The sequence below is a fragment of the Tachypleus tridentatus genome, chromosome 3 (genome assembly GCF_004210375.1).
Source record: "Tachypleus tridentatus isolate NWPU-2018 chromosome 3, ASM421037v1, whole genome shotgun sequence".
NCBI classification, from domain to species: Eukaryota; Metazoa; Arthropoda; class Merostomata; order Xiphosura; family Limulidae; genus Tachypleus; species Tachypleus tridentatus.
Window position 1 is genome coordinate 108,297,088 of NC_134827.1, and position 24,239 is coordinate 108,321,326.

The 24,239-nt window shown below is 30.1% G+C and overlaps 1 protein-coding gene across 1 annotated transcript; it reads right to left on the reverse strand.

Moving 5' to 3' along the window:
- LOC143247715 (protein SLC31A2-like) lies at positions 1 to 23,507 on the reverse strand. The gene is made up of 4 exons (XM_076496132.1): positions 23,386 to 23,507; positions 10,427 to 10,513; positions 6,833 to 7,040; positions 1 to 6,335 (listed from the first exon to the last, which is right to left on the reverse strand). Exons 2-4 carry the CDS (start codon positions 10,509 to 10,511, stop codon positions 6,128 to 6,130), a joined length of 501 nt encoding a protein of 166 aa, XP_076352247.1. The 5' UTR covers positions 10,512 to 10,513; positions 23,386 to 23,507; the 3' UTR covers positions 1 to 6,127.
- Between the last annotated feature and the right edge of the window lie 732 nt (positions 23,508 to 24,239).

The window sequence follows — 24,239 nt, forward strand, 5'->3', positions numbered from 1 at the left end:
AACAAACAAACTCATTTTATTCAAAAGCTTGCAGCATTTGATAATACAAAAAATATTTTTGATTGTGAGACACAAACTGTAGACATATCTAAAACTACTTCTAATATTAAAGCTGCACATAGCATGAAAACAAATAACCTGTATAAACAAACTCATGTTATTCCAATATCCTAGAGCATTAGATGATACAAAGAAATTTGTTTGACTGTGCTTTACGTCTTATGACTTAGTTATTTCAACTGGCATCCACCACATTGTTTTCATTATTTTACTATTCAACAATTTGAAAACTTGAAATTATAAGCATGCTCTATATCACACTAATATAATATAGGAGAGTCCATGGATCTCTACTGTTCTTACTAGATAGCACAGAAACAGAATTTGAATTAGACAGCTCAAACCTTCGATAAGAGGTCTGGACATACTGCTATGAGCTATAGGATTAGGATTAGAATCCAAAGATTTGGTGCTCCAAACCAGATTAATGATTAGAATCATTTTACATTTTGGAGCCCCAAGTCATAGATTAAAGATTAGATTCATCTTATAAGTTCGAGCTAAAATCATAGATTAATGATTAGGATCATCTTACAAGTTGAAGCTCCAAGACATAGATTAAAAATTGGAATCATCTCACAAGTTGGAGCTCCAAGCCATAGATTAAAAATTGGAATCATCTCACTAGTTGGAGCTCTAAGCCATATATTAAAATAAGGATCCATAGGTTTGGAGCTCCATCCCACAGGTAAGGATTACAGTCCCTGTCAATATTTTATGGCACAGATCAAGAAATCAGAATTTTCACTTATGATCTAAATCTAGAGGTCAAAGGAATAGTTCTGATCTAAGATCCCACGACAGAACACTTCAGGTTATAGGATTAAAGTATATGATTTTGAAAAAGAACTGTTTTGATAACAAGGCTGACTTGGTATTTACTCAAGTAAACAAAGAAAGTAAAATGCCAGCACAAAATACAGACCACATGTCAATCATCCTGTTAAAATGTCCACACTTTCTTTATAAGGCTTTTTAATTATGGAAGACAAGGTCAGAAAACATAAGATCTGTTTTGTCCAAGTTCCATCTCACAGCTTTAAATATCAAAAAACAACAACAAACTTCCATTCCTGTGTTAGACCAGAGAAATAACACATTCTTTAAAAACAGTTATACATATAAAGCCCTGGATAAAGACTGGACTATAAATGATTACCCTACCTCCACCTCCCAGAAATAGAAACAACACATTTACAAAGTATGCCTGTATGGTCCCTGGAAGTAGAAATAATGGGTGTACCAAGTATACCCATATGGTCTCTGGGAATAAACATAGAACACATACCAAGCCTATAGTAAGCAAGGTATTTCAAAGGGGAAGTTTATGCTTATAAGAAGCACTCTCTGGACAAACCTTATTTGACCATCACAGTGCTAAGCCTAAAGTTAGCTGACTTGATTTGTTAAGAGCATAAAAAAACACAATATTCCTAAATAACAAAAACTTGTTAATGCAAATATTTATGCACCAATATAAGAAAAAAAAACACACAAAAAACGTAACAACAGAAACAGAACACATCAGGAAATATTTTACACTTGGGAACACATTTTTCTGTCTCTCTAAAACAAGACTTACTTTGAGCAGCTGTTGTTAACACGTATTAACGAGCTGTAAACTGGCAATACATTTCTTTGTTATAACACCGAATGTAATACTCTTACTTAACAGGAAATCATTCAGTCAAAATACTTGAATAATACATAAACTACAGAAAAAAAAAACCTCAGTTGCTTGGATAACTGTATAAGAAAATATATGAAAGTTTTCAAACTTTAATATGAACAAAAAGTTAACAATGCTTGTATTTTAACCAAACAATTCTTTTAAAATGTCCTGCAATTTAAGCAAGAATTTTGTAACTATATATATACACACACACACACACACGTATTCTCTAAAGTAATATAGCTCACACCATTAGACAACAGTATTCCAGATTAAATACAATATTTAATGTTACAGCAACAAATGTTTTAAGGTTCACATTCTACACAATTCAGAATCAAATGTTAACTTGAAGACAAAAATGATTACACATTGAAGATACTCATTTTCATTTGTATAATAATACATAATTATTGTATTTATCTTAGAACCAATGTGAAAGGCAACTAGATTCTATCCCATGCAGGTGCACATTCAAAGAAAAATAGCCAATGTGGCCCCTGGAAACAAAAATAATGGTATTCTTTCTATGCATTTTATGGATTAAATATTAGATTAAGATTAAGGCTACTACAATAATCTGCAAAACTGTTAACCTTAAATTATGCAACAAAACAAATATATTCCCTCTCAAATAAGAGTTCTAAAGGTATGGAGGCTTTAGTGGTTTATATTAAAATGATTTTTAACATTCAAATCAACAACAACAACCACAGCTGATATTAATACACATTCAAATCAACAACAACAACCACAGCTGATATTAATACACATTCAAATCAACAACAACAACAACCACAGCTGATATTAATTCACATTCAAATCAACAACAACAACCACAGCTGATATTAATACACATTCAAATCAACAACAACAACAACCACAGCTGATATTAATTCACATTCAAATCAACAACAACAACCACAGCTGATATTAATACACATTCAAATCAACAACAACAACAACCACAACTGATATTAATACACATTCAAATCAACAACAACAACCACAGCTGATATTAATTCACATTCAAATCAACAACAACAACCACAGCTGATATTAATACACATTCAAATCAACAACAACAACAACCACAACTGATATTAATACACATTCAAATCAACAACAACAACAACCACAGCTGATATTAATACACATTCAAATCAACAACAACAACAACCACAGCTGATATTAATACACATTCAAATCAACAACAACAACAACCACAGCTGATATTAATACACATTCAAATCAACAACAACAACAACCACAGCTGATATTAATTCACAGTAAAACAAAATGTTTAAAAATAACATTTTGATTCTGTTTAGTTATTGCACCTTCCTGATCGTGTTTTTTACAAATGAAAGTATATCACAGAGTTTTTGTCAAGATGCAGGGTCATTAGAAACAGCATGACGGGGTGTGGCTACATACAGAAGCATGTTCACCTGGTTGTAATAAGACAAACCCCATCAGAGAGCATTCCTCACCTAAGATATGGTCTTTTAATATTTCTAACTTCTATATATTGACTTCCACTCATACGAACATGTTATTTTCTGGTCCCCTGGCAACATGGACTATAAAAATATGGTAAGACTAAAAATGTTAATACAAAGTAACTTATCTCTGTATAAGAATTTCTTAGAGTTATTGGTTTGTTCATCCAGAGATGATGAATTATTTTTCTCTAATACTCAGCTGTGTAACAAAATGTAACAGTCAGCTACATTTTTAACAAACACCAATACAACCACACAAAGATTTACTGTTTGAGATTCTTTTTTCTTTCACATAATTCTGGTAATATTAACAATTATTAAACTTTTCTTTACACAAAGCACAAATAATTCATTTAACAAATTACGTTAATTTATCTGGAACTAAGATTTACAGATATAATATCAAAATAATGTTCAGTTTTCATGTTCAATACCTACTGGCCATGCAGCTTGTGCGTTACATTCGAACATTTGTCGTAAGGCCTAAAGTAATACAAGGCACGAGATTAAATGTGTCAACGTAAATAACTGGTATCAATACATGCGAAGAATTATTTAGAATTTGTTAGTTCATTACTCATTGAGCAAGTTATCAGGAAATGACTAAAAAACAACAATAGAATTCGATTCTATTACACAGTTGAAAATCACAAGGAAACACGAAGTCTCAACCCAAACAACATGAATATTAAAATATCATTTTCTTTCATGGCACAAGCTTTTCCCATTTTTTTGTATTCAATTTTATAGTACCAAAGCTCAAGTTACCCCCCACAGTTCTAGTCAGCGTAACAGATAATCAAAGGCTTTCAAGCCAAGCATATTTATATAAACTATTTGTTAAGTGTTTAAAACATTTTGAGTAACTACTTTAAAGGTATTTCAAGCGTACACAAAGATCCGTCCACGTATCTTTATTTTGGTAAGTAGACATCATCAATTGCCTTATGTTCAAATCTATTCCTTCAACCAAATTCACAGTTAAAACATGCACTTAGTTAAATTACGTAATTTTGAATATTAATCAAGGCATAATTCATACAATCCTCAAATATTCACAAGTTGGAGTGAGATTTTTGAAACTTAGGCCACTTGTCAATAGTACTATTTTAGTTGAAGACACAGGTGTAGGCCTACTGAAGTGATAAAACAGTTATGAACTTTATTAATAACCCCCGTTCTCTAGTACTTAAAACTTACCCATGCAACGGACAATACTAATGTGAAATGCTTATAATGCTTGTAGTAATTTGTAAACATATCCTATAATACCTTAAATGAAAAAAATAACTTTCAGCTTTGGATCTGCAGCCTTGTATAAATCTAGGAATTTTGAAACACAAAAATATTAGTTTATTTACATGGTTTCTAAACTTACCCACATTCTCTGTAGTTTTTTAAACCTCTATGTGCAAAAATTAAGGTATTTAAGAGAAGTTTTAGTTTAATTTGTGCTTCATAAGATCTGTTATTGGTGAAAATCTTTTAAATTTCCACAATTATTTCCAATACAAGGAACATTACATTTGACAGTCCACATCTACTATGGCTGCCACTTGAAAGCCACAAGAGCAAGGCTTAGAATGATCATCATTATTTGGGACATTATGAAATTGGTTTTGAAAGAATTGCTTGCAGCTGTCATGGTTCATTAGATAAGTTTGTAATTGCTAGTTAATTTTAGTAGACTTGGTTTATATGTAAAGCTTACACAAAATGACTACTTTACAATAATTCCACAAAGTGACCAATAACAAGAAACATTTGTATCACTACAATACAGCGTAAGTTTGGCACAAAAATTTTCTGATAAATTTTTTAAAATCTACTTTTGTAAACTTAGATTTGTTCGGTTACCTCAAAAACAAATACAACATACACTGCCACAAATCATCTGTACATCTTCAGGTGTAAGCTGGATGTCTCATCTGGTTGTACTACAGTAACTTATTTGAATGTTGCACAAGCTCAGGGAATTTTTAGTTGGTCATTGCTATGTACAAGTTTAAATCTATCTTAAAGTCTGTAAAATGTTGGTCTAAAGTAACCTTTCACGTACCACGCACGATCAAATTACAAAAGGTTCCCTAAACTGCAACATATTCATGAGAAAGGTTTGAAACTATATTTCTTCCTAGTAGAAAATAAAAACCCCACAATTGAGCACTATTTCAGACTTGAGAATACAGCAATACAAACATCATAAACCAGTGTATGCAAGATGCCAAGTATTTACAATTCTCTCCTATATTTGTAGACAACCTACAGCAGACAGGAAAACAATAACACCTGCTCATGGTTAATACGTGCTAAATAGCTCATTGGGGGATACAGTTACCTATCACATGAAGGACGTCAAGGCACATATTTTACTGTAATGACATACGACAGGAAGGAATATTGAAGAAAACGTAAATACATTGTTAACCGATATGTTATAATGAATGGGGAAATTTCTATACATATTATGACAATATACCAGCAAAGTTTCACAAGATACAAATGGGCACTCAACATTATCTTCCAATATTGTCAGAGGCACAGTTCTGTAATATTGTCAGAGGCACAGTTCTGTATTTTGTGGCTATGATGTGCCTTTTTTTCCATAAACACATGCTGTTTTATATCTTGTATAAACAGTAACAAAATAAAAACACTCTAAGTACACACATACATATATATACTGTAGTCTCTAATAACAACATTTTGTTAATATTGTACAGTTAACAAAGTTTACAATGTCATCACTACAACACAAAACTTTAAACTACAGTGAATAAATCAAAGTATTACTCACACTTCTGTTACAGTAACAAAATTACCAGTTTCTAATGGTTTTTTTTAAAGTCCAACAACCAAAGAACCTAGAGGTAATGGTGTACAGATGGAATCATTCTGAGACTTTATTCACCACTTCAACTGGTATTAAAACAGGTTGGTTGAAGACATACACACTAAACAAGTGGTAGCTCAGAAATGAAGCTATAAGGATGGACAGGCAAAGCCAAATGTTGAAACTCATGACCACCAGCATTACCATGTAGCCCATTATAACCTGCACCATGTGTAGGACAGTCTGTATCAGATGGTATCTCAACCTGAAGATAAAACAATAATAACACGTTGGTATCTCAACCTGAAGATAAAACAATAATAACATGTTGGTATCTCAACCTGAAGATAAAACAATAATAACATGTTGGTATCTCAACCTGAAGATAAAACAATAATAACACGTTGGTATCTCAACCTGAAGATAAAACAATAATAATACGTTGGTATCTCAACCTGAAGATAAAACAATAATAACAAGTTGGTATCTCAACCTGAATATAAAACAATAATATTACACAGTTCATATCTCAAATTAAAAATAAATGCATGAACCACAACTCCACACAAATATAAAATAATGAAGTTTAAACAACACTACACCCTAAACAATACACACAAAGGTTAAGAAATTAAATCTACAGAATGAGTTATAAAGTGAAACATATCAGACCTCTTTGAAAACGACTTACTGAGGAATGTATGAACTTGTCACTTGTGTGATAAAACTGTAAAAAATATTAGTAGGATGTATGCATCTTACCAGAGAGAGGTAAAAACATCAAAAAACCGTCTGTGTACAAGTGGAACATCTGATTTGTTAGCTGCAGATTCGTGACTACTACATCGGCTCACGCTGGCATTCTGAGGTGGGCTTTTCCTCAATCTCTGAGTGAGGTAATGGCGAAGAAGTTTCACTGATTCGTAACAGACAGTAAAAATTGCAACACCAACACATAATCCAATAAATCCTGGGAAGAAGTGGGCATAATAACATAAAATTAGTTAACCAATTATTATGAGTAATAAAGCAACAAGCATAAAGCAATAATTTGTTAGCTTTCTCTCATTACTATTCATGTTTTATGTCTACATATATTCGGTACTTTCTGTTTGGTTGAAAACACGAGACATTTTATAAAGATATATTTCTAATAATGAATAATGTAAAATGTGTTTCAATGGGGGTCATCTAGGAATATCCATTTATTGATGGTTCTTTTTCCCTTGCTGACTGAAATCTATATGAAGGGGTTGTCCTACAAGTGCTAAACTGTCCCAAATTCAACATTTTGAAGACAGTGCAGCAACACCAGCACCAGATGTAATGATCATAATACACATTGAGAAAATTATACACAGATACTAAGGTGACACTAGTCATAATTGATGAACCAACTAGCTCTAAGGGAACCCCACCACAGCCTCATTTAGAGATAATCAAGTTCAAAGTTCAACTACCAGGGTCTTTCACTTCATTTCATGGATTGCCATGCAAGTTAGACACATAATGAATGAAACTTGTTTGAGTTAGTAAGACACCAGGTTCAAAGTTCAAGTGTCAGCCAAAGGTCCTGAGTTTAAGCTGCCTTCACAAGAATTTATTACAACACTGGTTTCTTATAAAGCAAACAAATAAATGAACTAATCAATAGGTTGAAAAATATATTACAAGCCAACAAAGACACAGGGTGTTAATTTATCTGTAAATATTACACCATACAAAAATGTCAGCAATTAGTTTGGTAGTTTTAAAAGCATACACCAGTCATAAAGAAATCTCAATAACCACTTATTTTCTGTGATAGAAAACAGGTATTCAACTGATTCAACTTTCATGAGTAAATTCATTATGAATGTTTCAAGAAAGACTGGGGTTTAGAGGTATTTTTTTAAGAACACCTAATCAGAACAGTATACAATTCTAGTGCATTAATCAATAAAAACAGGATTGATTGTTTTACTTTCTTACAGATTTCTTTCTGAAGGTATATTAGAAAATTTTCAATTAAAAATTAATAAAAACAATGCTGCATTTAGGTTTCAGTTAATAACTCACCATTAAATATAAAACTAAAAAGCAAAATTAATAAAAATAATAAAAACAGTACATAATTAGAATTTTATGTCTGTGAAGCTGTAAGTGATCATAGTTAAGACTGTGTATGCTAAAAAAGTGACAAAATATTCACTGGTTAATGATTCAGTGTTCACTGGTTCTGCACAAAGTTACACATAATGTTCTGACTGTACTGTGGCCACTGACAAAATATGCACTGGTTAATGATTCAGTGTTCACTAGTTCTGTACAAAGTTACACATAATGGTCTAACTGTACTGTGGCCACTGACAAAATATGCACTGGTTAATGACTCACAGTGTTCACTAGTTCTGTACAAAGTTATACACAATGGTCTAACTGTACTGTGGCCACTGACAAAATATGCACTGGTTAATGATTCAGTGTTCACTAGTTCTGTACAAAGTTACACATAATGTTCTAACTGTACTGTGGCCACTGACAAAATATGCACTGGTTAATGATTCAGTGTTCACTAGTTCTGTACAAAGTTACACACAATGGTCTAACTGTACTGTGGCCACTGACAAAATATGCACTGGTTAATGACTCACAGTGTTCACTAGTTCTGTACAAAGTTACACATAATGTTCTAACTGTACTGTGGCCACTGACAAAATATGCACTGGTTAATGATTCAGTGTTCACTAGTTCTGTACAAAGTTATACACAATGGTCTAACTGTACTGTGGCCACTGACAAAATATGCACTGGTTAATGATTCAGTGTTCACTAGTTCTGTACAAAGTTACACACAATGGTCTAACTGTACTGTGGCCACTGACAAAATATGCACTGGTTAATGATTCAGTGTTCACTAGTTCTGTACAAAGTTATACACAATGGTCTAACTGTACTGTGGCCACTGACAAAATATGCACTGGTTAATGATTCAGTGTTCACTAGTTCTGTACAAAGTTACACACAATGGTCTAACTGTACTGTGGCCACTGACAAAATATGCACTGGTTAATGATTCAGTGTTCACTAGTTCTGTACAAAGTTACACATAATGTTCTAACTGTACTGTGGCCACTGACAAAATATGCACTGGTTAATGATTCAGTGTTCACTAGTTCTGTACAAAGTTATACACAATGGTCTAACTGTACTGTGGCCACTGACAAAATATGCACTGGTTAATGATTCAGTGTTCACTAGTTCTGTACAAAGTTACACATAATGTTCTAACTGTACTGTGGCCACTGACAAAATATGCACTGGTTAATGACTCACAGTGTTCACTAGTTCTGTACAAAGTTATACACAATGGTCTAACTGTACTGTGGCCACTGACAAAATATTCACTGGTTAATGATTCAGTGTTCACTAGTTCTGTACAAAGTTACACATAATGGTCTAACTGTACTGTGGCCACTGACAAAATATGCACTGGTTAATGATTCAGTGTTCACTAGTTCTGTACAAAGTTACACACAATGGTCTAACTGTACTGTGGCCACTGACAAAATATGCACTGGTTAATGATTCAGTGTTCACTAGTTCTGTACAAAGTTACACATAATGGTCTAACTGTACTGTGGCCACTGACAAAATATGCACTGGTTAATGATTCAGTGTTCACTAGTTCTGTACAAAGTTACACATAATGGTCTAACTGTACTGTGGCCACTGACAAAATATGCACTGGTTAATGACTCACAGTGTTCACTAGTTCTGTACAAAGTTACACATAATGTTCTAACTGTACTGTGGCCACTGACAAAATATGCACTGGTTAATGATTCAGTGTTCACTAGTTCTGTACAAAGTTATACACAATGGTCTAACTGTACTGTGGCCACTGACAAAATATGCACTGGTTAATGACTCACAGTGTTCACTAGTTCTGTACAAAGTTATACACAATGGTCTAACTGTACTGTGGCCACTGACAAAATATGCACTGGTTAATGATTCAGAGTTCACTAGTTCTGTACAAAGTTACACATTATGGTCTAACTGCACTGTGGCCACTGAAGAAATATATACTGGTTAAGTGGAATTACGTTCTAAGTGTTTTAACCATCATATTTATCCTTCACTTAGTTTTCACCATAGAACGAAAGTTTCACTGAAGCAAAGAAGACAAGAAACAGCATCCAAGTGATTTAGAAGATGTAAACTCATAAAAGTAGACCACTTATATGTTGTTTGGACCTGAGGGCTAATTTAACTTTTTAATCTATTTTTGAGCATAAAGAATTGAAATACATGAAAAATTTACTTTCAATGTCAGTATCTTTGTTACAATCTGTTTATCTTTTATGTGCTCACCTTCCACTGTTGAAGAACCAAGTCCTTTAAATAGCAAGTTTTCTACATGGTATGAAAATTGAAAATAAGACCCGTGCATGGCCATTTCTAAAACAAAGTATAGATAAAAATTATACACTTAAGTAGTGAAAACTAACATTTATTTATTGTTAAGTACAAAGATACACACAGTGGTCTAACTGTACTGCAGCCACTATCAAATATCTGAATGAAGTTTTAGTGTCATAAGCCTTCACAATTAATGATGTATCTCTCGGAAAGCATCAGAATTACTGTTGGTCTAATATGGAAAGCATCAGAATTACTGTTGGTCTAATATGGAAAGCATCAGAATTACTGTTGGTCTAATATGGAAAGCATCAGAATTACTGTTGGTCTAATATGAAAAGCATCAGAATTACTGTTGGTCTAATATGGAAAGCATCAGAATTACTGTTGGTCTAATATGGAAAGCATCAGAATTACTGTTGGTCTAATATGGAAAGCATTAGAATTACTGTTGGTCTAATATGGAAAGCACAAGAATACATCATTAAACTACTATAAATATGTAAATTCTGCCAGTCCATTGTGTAGTCTAGAATTTCAATTTTCCAAGTTACCTTTTAAAGGACTACAAAGATATAGTGAGAATATGGGGTCACTGAAAAGTAAGAAAACTGCTTAGAAAGTTATTTTAGAAACTGAAAAATGTTTTTAACATTTTCAGCCACAAGGAACTTTTTAAAATGTCACCACATGTAAGATAACTGCTTAGTAATCACTTAATCTGTAGTTTCCAAGACCCTCAACCTTTCTCTAAGTAAACATTTCTGTCAGTCAGCACTGCAACAGGTTGAAGACTGAAGGTGACCTGTACATCAAATATTTACCAGATCAGTTTACTGGTTAAACCAATCACATGTTCCACATCTATGCACAAGTAATTACAAAAACATTTTATAAATTATACAGAATTGAAGGGGAGTTTGCAAATCTTATCCCTGGAAGCTAATAATTGGACATTTTTAATATCTTGGTTCGTTACATTCTCAAATACTTAACTGTTAAATACTGTACACTTACAGAAGTGGAACATGTTACATGAAGTTGAACAGAGTTAGAAGCTATAAATATTTTAAACTACAAGAAAGACAATAAAGATTTTCTGCAAAATAATCATATTAAAACACAAAAAAACTGACCTATGGCTGTGCATTTATCACAGTATAAAAATGTGAATTTCTTTGGGAGATTAAAAATAAACAGTTTTTCTGTAAAACCTGTCAAAGTTTCAAGTTTAAAATGAATAATCCATTATAACCTAATTAAAGTTATAAAAATATTAATTTAGGCTTAACTCTCTTATGTACAGATTAAACTTGCATAAAAATAAGAAATTATCAGTTTCTTTATAAAAATATTACTGTATATAACATTATCACAAAAACTAAAAAACATTACAAAACTGCTTTAATAGTAATAATTTATGTTTCATGCTTTCAAATATCTGAATTATTAATTCATAGAGTTCTCTGTTTGTAACTTCTTTAAAAAAAAACCTCTTGCAGAAACGTTCTAACATGAAGTTACAGAACATTCTGGATGTTAGTGTTTTCACTAACAAGTCAAACACATGTTTGACAGAGTTTGTTGCAGGAAGATGTTGTAGGAAAAAATCATACTCAAAATCTGGGAAAAAATTGTTTTTATAAGTGGAAGATAAAAATATTTTTCACATAATATAAAAAGAAATATGCTTACTCTAAATTATTACATCCCATAATGAGTCTTCCAAATTACAGAAGTGGCTTTTAAGTAATAATATGAATAACAAGGAACATTCAAGCTTGTTAGAAAGTAAAAACTTAAATCCATCTTTCATTACTACAAAATAATGACAGTAAGTGGATTATGTCACACACAAACTTGTGTCGAGTGAGAAGCGAGTGATCCAACCCCTATTTTTGTGTTGTAAAAAAGTACACTTGAATAATTATAGTGTAAGTACTTGTAGAATTTAATGTTTCCTACATAGTATCTGTTCTTCTGATGGAACATTAACACATTTTGGCTTGCTATAGTCTCATATCCCTGCATCCCCATATTCTTAGCAGGCTTATTGTACACTGCACAGTATCTAACTCCTGATCTCACAAATCAAAACCCCCTTTCAAATACTCTGTGTACAGAAATGTGTATGTATGTACATGTGTTTGTGTCTACAATAACATGTGTTAACCATATGTGTGTATTTTCCATTCCATTATAAAACACTGTGTACAATACAATGCTGTGTACAATACAACGCTGTGTACAATACAACGCTGTGTACAATACAACGCTGTGTACAATACAACACTGTGTACAATACAACGCTGTACAATACAATGCTGTACAATACAACGCTGGTACAATACAACGCTGTGTACAATACAATGCTGTACAATACAACTCCTGTTGGTACAATAATACAATAATAACTGTATTAATTACAATACTATACAACGCCAGTGTATAATACCAGGTACAATACAGGTACAATGCTACCAGGTACAATACAACAGTGTACAATACAACACTGTGTACAACGCCTGGCAACGTGTGTAAATACAACGGCTTGTGTATGTACAATACTGACACTGTGTACAATACAACACTGTGTACAATACAACACTGTGTAATACCAATACAACGTGTGGTACAATACAACGCTGTGTAATAATACAACAGTGTGTAATAATACAACACCAGGTAATGCATACAACGCTGTAATAATACAACGCTTGGCTGTACAATACAACACTGTGTACAATACAACAATGTGTACAATACAACATTGTGTACAATACAACAATGTGTACAATACAATGCTGTGTACAATACAATGCTGTGTACAATACAATGCTGTGTACAATACAACACTGTGTACAATACAACACTGTGTACAATACAACACTGTACAATACAACGCTGTGTACAATACAACGCTGTACAATACAACAATAGTCCAACAAATATATTTTTTTCTTTCTTCCTTTCACATCGGTTGAAACTTTCAAGAAATAACAACAAATATTGTACAATAACATACTTTATGTTGGTGTATAATACACTGTAGAATAACATACTTTATGTTGGTGTATAATACACTGTATGATAACATACTTTATGTTGGTGTATAATACACTGTATGATAACATACTTTATGTTGGTGTATAATACACTGTACAATAACATACTTTATGTTGGTGTATAATACACTGTACAATAACATACTTTATGTTGGTGTATAATACACTGTACAATAACATACTTTATGTTGGTGTATAATACACTGTACAATAACATACTTTATGTTGGTGTACAATACACTGTACAATAACATACTTTATGTTGGTGCATAATACACTGTACAATAACATACTTTATGTTGGTGCATAATACACTGTACAATAACATACTTTATGTTGGTGTATAATACACTGTACAATAACATACTTTATGTTGGTGCATAATACACTGTACAATAACATACTTTATGTTGGTGCATAATACACTGTACAATAACATACTTTATGTTGGAGCATAATACACTGTACAATAACATACTTTATGTTGGTGCATAATACACTGTACAATAACATACTTTATGTTGGTGTATAATACACTGTACAATAACATACTTTATGTTGGTGTATAATACACTGTACAATAACATACTTTATGTTGGTGCATAATACACTGTACAACATACATACTTTTATGTTGGTTGCATAATACACTGTACAATAACATACTTTATGTTGGAGCATAATACACTGTACAATAACATACTTTATGTTGGTGTATAATACACTGTACAATAACATACTTCCTCGTAACATTACCTTTCTCTTGATGTATAATACACTGTACAGTAGTATATACAATAACATACTTTCTTGTGTATGTTACTTTTATCTTGATGTAAATTACACTGTACAGTAGTATATACAATAACATACTTTCTTGTGTATGTTACTTTTATCTTGGTGTATAATACACTGTACAGTAGAATATACAATAACATACTTTATTGTGTATGTTACTTTTATCATGGTGTATAATACACTGTACAGTAGTATATACATAAACATACTTTCTTGTGTATGTTACCTTTCTCTTGATGTATAATACACTGTACAGTATTATATACAATAACATACTTTCTTGTGTATGTTACTTTTATCTTGATGTATAATACACTGTACAGTAGTATATACAATAACATACTTTCTTGTGTATGTTACTTTTATCTTGGTGTATAATACACTGTACAGTAGAATATACAATAACATACTTTCTTGTGTATGTTACTTTTATCTTGATGTATAATACACTGTACAGTAGTATATACAATAACATACTTTATTGTGTATGTTACTTTTATCATGGTGTATAATACACTGTACAGTAGTATATACAATAACATACTTTATTGTGTGTGTTACTTTTATCTTGGTGTATAATACACTGTACAGTAGTATATAGAATAACATACTTTCTTGTGTATGTTACTTTTATAATGATGTATAATACACGGTACAGTAGTATATACAATAACATACTTTATTGTGCATGTTACTTTTATCTTGGTGTATAATACACTGTACAGTAGAATATACAATAACATACTTTCTTGTGTATGTTACTTTTATAATGATGTATAATACACTGTACAGTAGTATATACAATAACATACTTTATTGTGTATGTTACTTTTATCTTGGTATATAATAAACTGTACAGCAGTATATACAATAACATACTTTCTTGTGTATGTTACTTTTATAATGATGTATAATACACTGTACAGTAGTATATACAATAACATACTTTATTGTGTATGTTACTTTTATCTTGGTGTATAATAAACTGTACAGTAGTATATACAATAACATACTTTATTGTGTATGTTACTTTTATCTTGGTGTATAATACACTGTACAGTTGTATATACAATAACATACTTTCTTGTGTATGTTACTTTTATCTTGGTGTATAATACACTGTACAGTAGTATATACAATAACATACTTTATTGTGCATGTTACTTTTATCTTGGTGTATAATACACTGTACAGTAGTATATACAATAACATTCTTTCTTGTGTATGTTACTTTTATCTTGGTGTATAATACACTGTACAGTAGTATATACAATAACATACTTTCTTGTGTATGTTACTTTTATCTTGATGTGTAATACACTGTACAGTATTATATACAATAACATAATTTCTTGTGTATGTTACTTTTATCTTGGTTTATAATACACTGTAGAGTAGTATATACAATAACATACTTTCTTGTGTATGTTACTTTTATCTTGGTATATAATAAACTGTACAGCAGTATATACAATAACATACTTTCTTGTGTATGTTACTTTTATCTTGATGTATATAATACACTGTACAGTGTAGTATACAACAATAACATACTTTCTCTGTGTGTATGTTACTTTTATCTTGATGTATATATGTATAATACACTGTACAGTAGTATATACAATAACATACTTTCTTGTGTATGTTACTTTTATCTTGATGTATAATACACTGTACAGTAGTATATACAATAACATACTTTCTTGTGTATGTTACTTTTATCTTGGTGTATAATACACTGTACAGCAGTATATACAATAACATACTTTCTTGTGTATGTTACTTTTATCTTGGTGTATAATACACTGTACAGTAGTATATACAATAACATACTTTCTTGTGTATGTTACTTTTATCTTGGTTTATAATACACTGTAGAGTAGTATATACAATAACATACTTACTTTTATCTCTTGTGTATGTTACTTTTATCTTGGTGTATAATACACTGTACAGTAGTATATACAATAACATACTTTATTGTGTATGTTACTTTTATCATGGTGTATAATACACTGTACAGTAGTATATACAATAACATACTTTCTTGTGTATGTTACTTTTATCTTGATGTATAATACACTGTACAGTAGTATATACAATAACATACTTTCTTGTGTATGTTACCTTTCTCTTGATGTATAATACACTGTACAGTAGTATATACAATAACATACTTTCTTGTGTATGTTACTTTTATCTTGATGTATAATACACTGTACAGTAGAATATACAATAACATACTTTATTGTGTATGTTACTTTTATCATGGTGTATAATACACTGTACAGTAGTATATACAATAACATACTTTCTTGTGTATGTTACTTTTATCTTGGTGTATAATACACTGTACAGTAGTATATACAATAACATTCTTTCTTGTGTATGTTACTTTTATCTTGGTGTATAATACACTGTACAGTATTATATACAATAACATACTTTCTTGTGTATGTTACTTTTATCTTGGTGTATAATACACTGTACAGTAGTATATACAATAACATACTTTCTTGTGTATGTTACTTTTATCTTGATGTATAATACACTGTACAGTAGTATATACAATAACATACTTTCTTGTGTATGTTACTTTTATCTTGGTGTATAATACACTGTACAGTAGAATATACAATAACATACTTTATTGTGTATGTTACTTTTATCATGGTGTATAATACACTGTACAGTAGTATATACAATAACATACTTTCTTGTGTATGTTACCTTTCTCTTGATGTATAATACACTGTACAGTAGTATATACAATAACATACTTTCTTGTGTATGTTACTTTTATCTTGGTGTATAATACACTGTACAGTAGTATATACAATAACATACTTTCTTGTGTATGTTACTTTTATAATGATGTATAATACACTGTACAGTAGTATATACAATAACATACTTTATTGTGTATGTTACTTTTATCTTGGTGTATAATACACTGTACAGTAGTATATACAATAACATACTTTCTTGTGTATGTTACTTATTATGGTGTATAATACACTGTACAGTAGTATATACAATAACATACCCTCTTGTGTTACTGTTACTTTTATCTTGGTGTATAATACACTGTACAGTAGTATATACAATAACATACCTCTCTTGTGTATGTTACTTTTATCTTGGTGTATAATACACTGTACAGTAGTATATACAATAACATACTTTCTTGTGTATGTTACCTTTCTCTTGATGTATAATACACTGTACAGTAGTATATACAATAACATACTTCTCTTGTGTATGTTACTTTATCTTGGTGTATAATACACTGTACAGTAGTATATACAATAACATACTTTCTTGTGTATGTTACTTTTATAATGATGTATAATACACTGTACAGTAGTATATACAATAACATACCTTACTCTTGTGTATGTTACTTTTATAATGATGTATAATACACTGTACAGTAGTATATACAATAACATACTTTCTTGTGTATGTTACTTTTATAATGATGTATAATACACTGTACAGTAGTATATACAATAACATACTTTCTTGTGTATGTTACTTTTATCTTGGTGTATAATACACTGTACAGTAGTATATACAATAACATACTTTCTTGTGTATGTTACTTTTATCTTGGTGTATAATACACTGTACAGTAGTATATACAATAACATACTTTCTTGTGTATGTTACTTTTATAATGATGTATAATACACTGTACAGTAGTATATACAATAACATACTTTCTTGTGTATGTTACTTTTATAATGATGTATAATACACTGTACAGTAGTATATACAATAACATACTTTGATGTATAATACTTGTGTATGTTACTTTTATCTTGGTGTATATATACACTGTACAGTAGTATATACAATAACATACTTTTGTGTGTATGTTACTTTTATCTTGGTGTATAACACACTGTACAGTTGTATATACAATAACATACTTTCTTGTGTATGTTACTTTTATAATGATGTATAATACACTGTACAGTAGTATATACAATAACATACTTTCTTGTGTATGTTACTTTTATCTTGGTGTATAATACACTGTACAGTAGTATATACAATAACATACTTTCTTGTGTATGTTACTTTTATCATGGTGTATAATACACTGGACAGTAGTATATACAATAACATACTTTCTTGTGTATGTTACTTTTATATTGATGTATAATACACTGTACAGTAGTATATACAATAACATACTTTATTGTGTATGTTACTTTTATAATGATGTATAATACACTGTACGGTAGTATATACAATAACATACTTTATTGTGTATGTTACTTTTATCTTGATGTATAATACACTGTACAGTAGTATATACAATAACATACTTTCTTGTGTATGTTACTTTTATCTTGGTGTATAATACACTGTAGAGTAGTATATACAATAACATACTTTCTTGTGTATGTTACTTTTATCTTGATGTATAATACAATGTACAGTATTATATACAATAACATACTTTCTTGTTTATGTTACTTTTATCTTGGTTTATAATACACTGTAGAGTAGTATATACAATAACATACTTTCTTGTGTATGTTACTTTTATCTTGGTGTATAATACACTGTACAGTAGTATATACAATAACATACTTTCTTGTGTATGTTACTTTTATCTTGGTGTATAACACACTGTACAGTTGTATATACAATAACATACTTTCTTGTGTATGTTACTTTTATCTTGGTGTATAATACACTGTACAGTATTATATACAATAACATACTTTCTTGTGTATGTTACTTTTATCTTGGTGTATAATACACTGTAGAGTAGTATATACAATAACATTCTTTCTTGTGTATGTTACTTTTATCTTGGTGTAAAATACACTGTACAATAGTATATACAATAACATACTTTCTTGTGTATGTTACTTTTATCTTGGTGTATAACACACTGTACAGTTGTATATACAATAACATACTGTCTTGTGTATGTTACTTTTATAATGATGTATAATACACTGTACAGTAGTATATACAATAACATACTTTATTGTGCATGTTACTTTTATCTTGGTGTATAATACACTGTACAGTAGTATATACAATAACATACTTTCTTGTGTATGTTACTTTTATCTTGGTGTATAATACACTGTAGAGTAGTATATACAATAACATACTTTCTTGTGTATGTTACTTTTATCTTGGTGTATAATAAACTGTACAGTAGTATATACAATAACATACTTTCTTGTGTATGTTACTTTTATCTTGGTGTATAATACACTGTACAGTAGTATATACAACAACATACTTTCTTGTGTATGTTACTTTTATCTTGGTGTATAATAAACTGTACAGTAGTATATACAATAACATACTTTCTTGTGTATGTTACTTTTATCTTGGTGTATAATACACTGTAGAGTAGTATATACAATAACATACTTTCTTGTGTATGTTACTTTTATCTTGGTGTATAATAAACTGTACAGCAGTATATACAATAACATACTTTCTTGTGTATGTTACTTTTATCTTGGTGTATAATAGACTGTACAGTAGTATATACAACAACATACTTTCTTGTGTATGTTACTTTTATCTTGGTGTATAATACACTGTACAGTAGTATATACAATAACATACTTTCTTGTGTATGTTACTTTTATCTTGGTGTATAATACACTGTACAGTAGTATATACAATAACATACTTTCTTGTGTATGTTACTTTTATCTTGGTGTATAATACACTGTACAGTAGAATATACAATAACATACTTTCTTGTGTATGTTACTTTTATCATAGTGTATAATACACTGTACAGTAGTATATACAATAACATACTTTCTTGTGTATGTTACTTTTATCTTGGTGTATAATACACTGTAGAGTAGTATATACAATAACATACTTTCTTGTGTATGTTACTTTTATCTGGTGTATAATAAACTGTACAGCAGTATATAGAATAACATACTTTCTTGTGTATGTTACTTTTATCTTGGTGTATAATACACTGTACAGTAGTATATACAATAACATACTTTATTGTGTATGTTACTTTTATCTTGATGTATAATACACTGTACGGTAGTATATACAATAACATACTTTATTGTGTATGTTACTTTTATCTTGATGTATAATACACTGTACAATAGTATATACAATAACATACTTTATTGTGTATGTTACTTTTATCTTGGTGTATAATACACTGTACAATAGTATATACAATAACATACCCTTCTTGTGTATGTTACTTTTATCTTGATGTATAATACACTGTACAGTAGTATATACAATAACATACCTTCTTGTGTATGTTACTTTTATCTTGTGTATAACACACTGTACAGTAGTATATACAATAACATACTTTCTTGTGTGTGTTACTTTTATCTTGGTGTATAATACACTGTACAGCAGTATATACAATAACATACTTTCTTGTGTGTATGTTACTTTATCTTGGTGTATAATACACTGTACAGTAGTATATACAATAACATACTTTTCTTGTGTGTGTTACTTTTATCTTGATGTATAATACACTGTACAGTAGTATATACAATAACATACTTTCTTGTGTATGTTACTTTTATCTTGATGTATAATACACTGTACAGTAGTATATACAATAACATACTTTCTTGTGTATGTTACTTTTATCTTGGTGTATAATACACTGTACAGTAGTATATACAATAACATACCCTCTTGTGTATGTTACTTTTATCTTGATGTATAATACACTGTACAGTAGTATATACAATAACATACTTCTCTTGTGTATGTTACCTTTCTCTTGATGTATAATACACTGTACAGTAGTATATACAATAACATACTTTCTTGTGTATGTTACCTTTCTCTTGATGTATAATACACTGTACAGTAGTATATACAATAACATACTTTCTTGTGTATGTTACTTTTATCTTGGTGTATAATACACTGTACAGTAGTATATACAATAACATACTTTCTTGTGTATGTTACTTTTATCTTGATGTATAATACACTGTACAGTAGTATATACAATAACATACTTTCTTGTGTATGTTACTTTTATCTTGGTGTATAATACACTGTACAGTAGTATATACAATAACATACTTTCTTGTGTATGTTACTTTTATCTTGGTGTATAATACACTGTACAGTAGTATATACAATAACATACTTTCTTGTGTATGTTACTTTTATCTTGGTGTATAATACACTGTACAGTAGTATATACAAAAGAAAGAAAAAATTCCAATATCCATTAAGGTTCAGGTCTGTTGGCTGCCAGATTTGTGATGGATAACTACTATATTCAACTTTATGTCTAAAATATGAGAAAAAAATGAAAACAAAATGTATAGAGCAAGCTACAAATTATAACATGTTGTATAGAAATCTAATGAAATGCTAGTTTTGAGATAAAATATATATCTGAAATCAACATCTACTTCTGCAAGGATACACAAAATTAGAAATCATAATTTCTTTTTATAATTTCCCATAGAGAAAGGAGTACATATATGAATGTTTATGTGTGTTTACATACACAGATTATCCTTCTAAACATACGCTGAAACAAACAAAATTTACAATATCTGTAAATAACCGTGAACTTCCTCTTTTCCACCAATAACATTCTATGTGAAACAACTGTAACAATTTTTTCTCAGTTCCTTCATCTCTGTATGAGAGGGAAGATCATATAATAAAATGGTTGAATAATTTAAGTTAAACGGTCTGATTGTTTATCTAAATTGTTATATGGTCGCCAAAAACAACATCACCGATACAGAAAATGAATAATTTTGCTTTTAAAAACTGCAACTTTTATAAAATAAATATGAAAAACTAGCTTAAACACCAAATTGTATGTAATTATCATACTTGGACATTTTAAGTTATATACTGAGAAATGAAATTTGCTGGTTTACAGAAAAATATTGAATTTAAAACGTGGTAAGACTGTAGAAAACATTTTTTCCAATTAATTATACTGTGCTTCATCATTACTGTCTACTTCTGTCAGAGAAATCTAAATTAAGGTTGTTTTTGAAGAAACAGTCTCTACATAACAGACAAAAGAAAAATAGTGTCCCTTAGTAAACAGGTTTATACAGATTATTAAGATATCTTCAATGAACAAAATTGAGCAAGTTCTAAATATGGATAGTTTATAGTAATTATCCCAAACATTGGACACCTACTATTGAGAACATCATCTGAGATTACAATAAATGGAAACAGGTAAGGAAACTTTTACTGGGGGTCCAGGAGTTAGTCCCCTAGGCAATCATATCCTTTTTTGTGTCTTTATGCCCCTATTTTAGTGTATATTACACTGATTATAGCCTATATTATTTAATAACAGCATATAAATTCTAAATGTGCACCATTCTCAAAGTAAACAAATGAAATTAAAAACAAGAAAGGGCCAACTACCCTTACCCCATCTGTATAAATGGGACCAATACCTACAATAACACTTTAAAAGTCAATATGTATGGCTTTGCATATCATTCTAGACTCATTAATGGTAAAATTGTAACTACAAAACTGCTGTAGTGTTAAGTGTTTTTGTCTGTGGTATCGTCTTTCACTTAGTTTAAAGTTCATTCTGGATCGTATGAGTATGTGGCTTAAATGCACATATAACATTGAAAATAAGTTGTTTTTCATATTATCCATAATAATGATTTTTTTTTCATTACGTCAAACAGTGCATTTAATAATATTTACTACATATTTGGGTTAAATACAACTTTAGTAAATTGCTCCTAACACAGCTTTATCCAACCCCCACAAATAGCAGTTTAAAATAGTAACGTGTCGACAAGCCCCATTCATCCAATCCGTAGTTGTAATACTATTAGTATTAATAACAAGTCTGAGTGAATACCCTAGGTCAATGTAGAATAAATTATACTTCTAATAAATTCTACCTTCCCGCACACTTCACAAGTATCATTACAACAACTAAAACTATGTATGCTTACAAATGCACTTGATATAATATATATATATATGTATACTTTGAATTTCACATTAAACAAACACATAACAGCCGAACCTTACCTTCTAAACTACAGCATTAAATGTTCTGCTAAGTTACCATAATTGTTTCCAATGCATAGAGGTCGCTTCATCCAAGTTATTTTCGAAGATTTGAATATGCAATACAAACATTTAGATTCGTGAAAAAAATAATTAATCTGAAGTAGCTCTTAGATTAATCAGCAGATGGCTTTATATAATATTATTTTAAGATTTCAAAAGTCTAAAGGTTATGTAAAGTCAAAAGTGCAGTAAAGACAATATTGCGACGATGTTTAAGATAATAATTTATTCTTAAACGGTTTTACGTGATTTGTTATATTATAATTTTTTTCAAAATAAACCTTTGGCTCAGAATCACCAAACGACAAAAACCAATATGATGTTCAAGACTTTAAATAATTTTCCATTATGCAACATTATTAGTGTTATTTAATATATCCAATTTATCTTTTAAATGTTCTTATATATGAGAACTAAGAATACGGGAAAATATTTCCATTCTTAGACAGCTACACTTTCTTGTTAATTTACAACTTGATTTTGAGAGGTAGAGTTTGATATTTGCTATTTCTGTATCCCAAAAGAAAATTCATGAATAAAATTCCTTATCTATGTGATAATTTAATTTAGATTTATTTCCATTCTTACATATTTCTTGCATTAGAAAGTATAACTGTTGGTGACATACAAAGTAGTAATGATATTCAATATTTTTTATCAGCGGAGTACTGCATTTTAAAGCTTAGTCGGTTCTCATCAATCCAGCTAGATCACCAGTGAATAATGTTATCTAAATTAGTTTTATTTTATACATGTATCGCGTTTGGATTGGTATGTTTCATAGAATTGTATTTTTTTATGCCTAATGAGAA

What these genes read in the sequence shown, in the direction of transcription:
- LOC143247715 (XM_076496132.1), bottom strand. Translation starts at nt 10,511, where the DNA reads ATGGCCATGCACGGGTCTTATTTTCAATTTTCATACCATGTAGAAAAC. An exon ending in TGGTTCTTCAACAGTGGAAG is followed by an intron (nt 7,041 to 10,426) that starts GTGAGCACATAA and finishes ACTTCTTCCCAG; the next exon opens with GATTTATTGGATTATGTGTT. An exon ending in GATGTTTTTACCTCTCTCTG is followed by an intron (nt 6,336 to 6,832) that starts GTAAGATGCATA and finishes TTTTATCTTCAG; the next exon opens with GTTGAGATACCATCTGATAC.